The 2,596-nt window shown below is 42.7% G+C and overlaps 1 protein-coding gene across 2 annotated transcripts in view; it reads left to right on the top strand.

The window, feature by feature from the left end:
* The window catches only part of LOC106530180 (phosphatidylinositol 4,5-bisphosphate 3-kinase catalytic subunit alpha isoform), a 46,442-nt gene that overhangs the window by 24,015 nt on the left and 19,831 nt on the right, over positions 1-2,596 (top strand). For both annotated transcript variants that reach the window (XR_001311738.1, XM_014025766.1), the window contains exons 9-11: positions 1,234-1,368; positions 1,474-1,598; positions 1,683-1,764. Coding sequence is in view for 1 of the 2 variants with exons in the window: in XM_014025766.1 (XP_013881220.1) it covers positions 1,234-1,368; positions 1,474-1,598; positions 1,683-1,764 (342 nt within the window). In the remaining variant the exon portion in view is untranslated. The remainder of the gene's footprint in view (positions 1-1,233; positions 1,369-1,473; positions 1,599-1,682; positions 1,765-2,596) is intronic.

Below are 2,596 nucleotides of genomic sequence, written 5' to 3'. Positions count from 1 at the left end.
GAATCTCTGGTCTACACACAGTACCCTGCATTTACAAAATAAAAAAATATTAGTACACAGTTTAGCAATTAAAAAAAAAATAAAAAAATCAGGATATTTTTAAAAACTTCAAATTTAGCTCAGATGCTGTTTGTCTTGATCTCTGCTGAGATGCTTCTGCATTTGGACTGAAGTCCACTTGTTGTGAATTGCATTAATTGGACAGGATTTGGAAAGGCACACGCCTTTCTGCAGAGGGCCTCCCTTTCCCAGTCGGAGCAGAAACCGAACCGTGAGCTCAGAGGATCGACACGGTGTGGGGGGGCTACAAAATATTCTACTGAAGGTTCTCCAGAGATCAGTGGTCTCCATAATTTTCAGATGAAAGAAGTTTCACGCAAGCAGGACTCTCTCAGGAGCTGGTCACCCCTCTGAGCAGTTTAGAGATAAGGACCTCAGAGGTGACCAGGAACCTGATGGTTCCTCTAACTGAGCTCCTGTGTAAAGACAAGTTCCAGGAGGACAAACAGAACATGCAGGGCTGCACCGATCTGGGTTTTTTATGGCAGAATAGTAAAACCAAATCTTTTCCTTAGAGCAAAACAGCCGCCCAACATTAATCCAACATTAAAGCATGGTGGTGGCAGCATCATGCTGGGGTGTTTCTCAGCTGCAGGAACTGGGAGACTGGCCCGGGGTGAGGGGAAGCTGAAACAAAACAAATACTTGAAAACATGATAGTTCAGAGTTTGTTTGTTTTTTTTGCTGTTTTTTTTTTACATAAACTTAGAAGATTGTATAAAATTATTTTTGGGCTTTGACGGTCTCTGGTCCTGAGTGTAGATTAATGAGGAAACACAACAATAAGATGAAGCTGCAGGAGAACAAGCTTCAAGATGTGAAGAAGGCCTGAATAGTTTCTGAATCCACTGTAGAAATATAAGTAATAAACTTTGACTCATCTGCTGTTGGTTTCTGGTCATATCAGTAAAAAGATTGTAAATCTTTCACATGTGGAAATTAAATATTAAAACAATCAGTCTTGTCTAAGTTTTACAATAGTTGTGTCAGCTGCTAACATCTAAGACKTGCAGCTGGATTTAACAAAGCTGCKGTGGRCCTGCAGCGTTTCAAAGCTGCCCTTAAGCTGCTTCCATTTAAACACCTGAGCTTCTTATCCCATTTAATTAATCACTCGTTGACACAGACACCTTTCTRTGATTACCTCAACCACCTCCCATCTCTTCCCCCCAGGAAACTCCCTGCCTGGAGCTGGAGTTTGACCATTTCAGTTGTCCTGTCAAGTTCCCGGACATGAGCATCATTGAGGAGCACGCGAACTGGAACATATCCAGAGAGCTCGGCTTTAATTACGGTCACACCGGTTTGGTAAGAAGAGGACATCCTTTGGTTCACATGTGGACGCCACATGCTGTTAATAAAAAAACATAATCTCAGTTTTGTTATTGAAGGCCTGGTAATACGATTTTTCAGAGCAACAGACTGGCGCGAGACAACCCCCTGACTGAGAGCGACAACGAGCAGCTTCGACAAGTGTGTAACAAAGACCCGCTGTCTGAAATCACTGAGCAGGAGAAGGACTTCCTGTGGAGTCACAGGTACTTTCTCTGACTGCTGTAGTATCTCTGCAGTAAGTGTACAGACAGGTTACACAAACTGAATGTATAATCTCCCTGTTTTAGATACCACTGTGTCAACATGCCAGAGATCCTCCCTAAGATCCTCCTGGCTGTGAAGTGGAACTCCAGAGATGAGGTTGCACAGGTGAGCTCAGGTTTCAACATCACACCCGCCGTCCTTTATTCTCGGGGTTGATTAGAAGCAGAGACTTACCTCTGTAGGCTCAAATGGGCTGGTTTAAAACAGGGATGTCCAAAGTGTGGCCCGGGGGCCTTTTTTGGCCCCTGACTTCAGTTCAAGAACTAGAAGCGCACTCTGAGTGCAAACCTCCTCCAAGACCAGTTTCCCCCATCCTGTAATAGAGTTACAAAGAGGCACACCAGTACTACAGTGCCACCTGCTGGACACATTGAAACCCACGCCCTGTGAAAGCATCACAGCTTTGCTGATGAGTGTTAAAAGAAAAAAAATTCCTGTATCCGCATCRTGATCCAGAACATCACCAAAATTTAAAGATTTGTTTCTTGAGCCAGTACCCTCATGGGGTAAAAATKTCATGATAATCCGTCCACAAGTGYTTGAGTAATGTTGTCCACAGACAGAACGACAGACGGACAGACATACGCGACTGAAAACATTACCTCGCCCTTGGCGGAGGTAATTATACCAATTTGTTTACAGATTTCCCCCCAACACAGGTGTTTGATGTGAATGGAGACTTTCTATTTRTTATTAGGCAAATTCATCRCAAAGCAAAWTCTTCCAATAAAAAAATATTGGCAACAATACCAATTATTTGTCTTTAAATAACCAGACTCATAGCTTTTTCCTAGGGACGCACGATATATCGGCATTAATATTGGTATCGGTCGATAATGGTCATTTTTTAGAATATCGGTCCGATATGTAAAACTGGGCTGATTTTAACGTCCGATATTGATTTCCGACTTTTTATCTTTGTGTTTCTGTTTTGGGA

Source organism: Austrofundulus limnaeus, unplaced genomic scaffold (genome assembly GCF_001266775.1).
Source record: "Austrofundulus limnaeus strain Quisiro unplaced genomic scaffold, Austrofundulus_limnaeus-1.0 Scaffold497, whole genome shotgun sequence".
Lineage (NCBI taxonomy): Eukaryota > Metazoa > Chordata > Actinopteri > Cyprinodontiformes > Rivulidae > Austrofundulus > Austrofundulus limnaeus.
The sequence above is the reverse complement of the archived record's forward strand: the minus strand, read 5'-3'. Positions and strand labels throughout refer to the sequence as shown.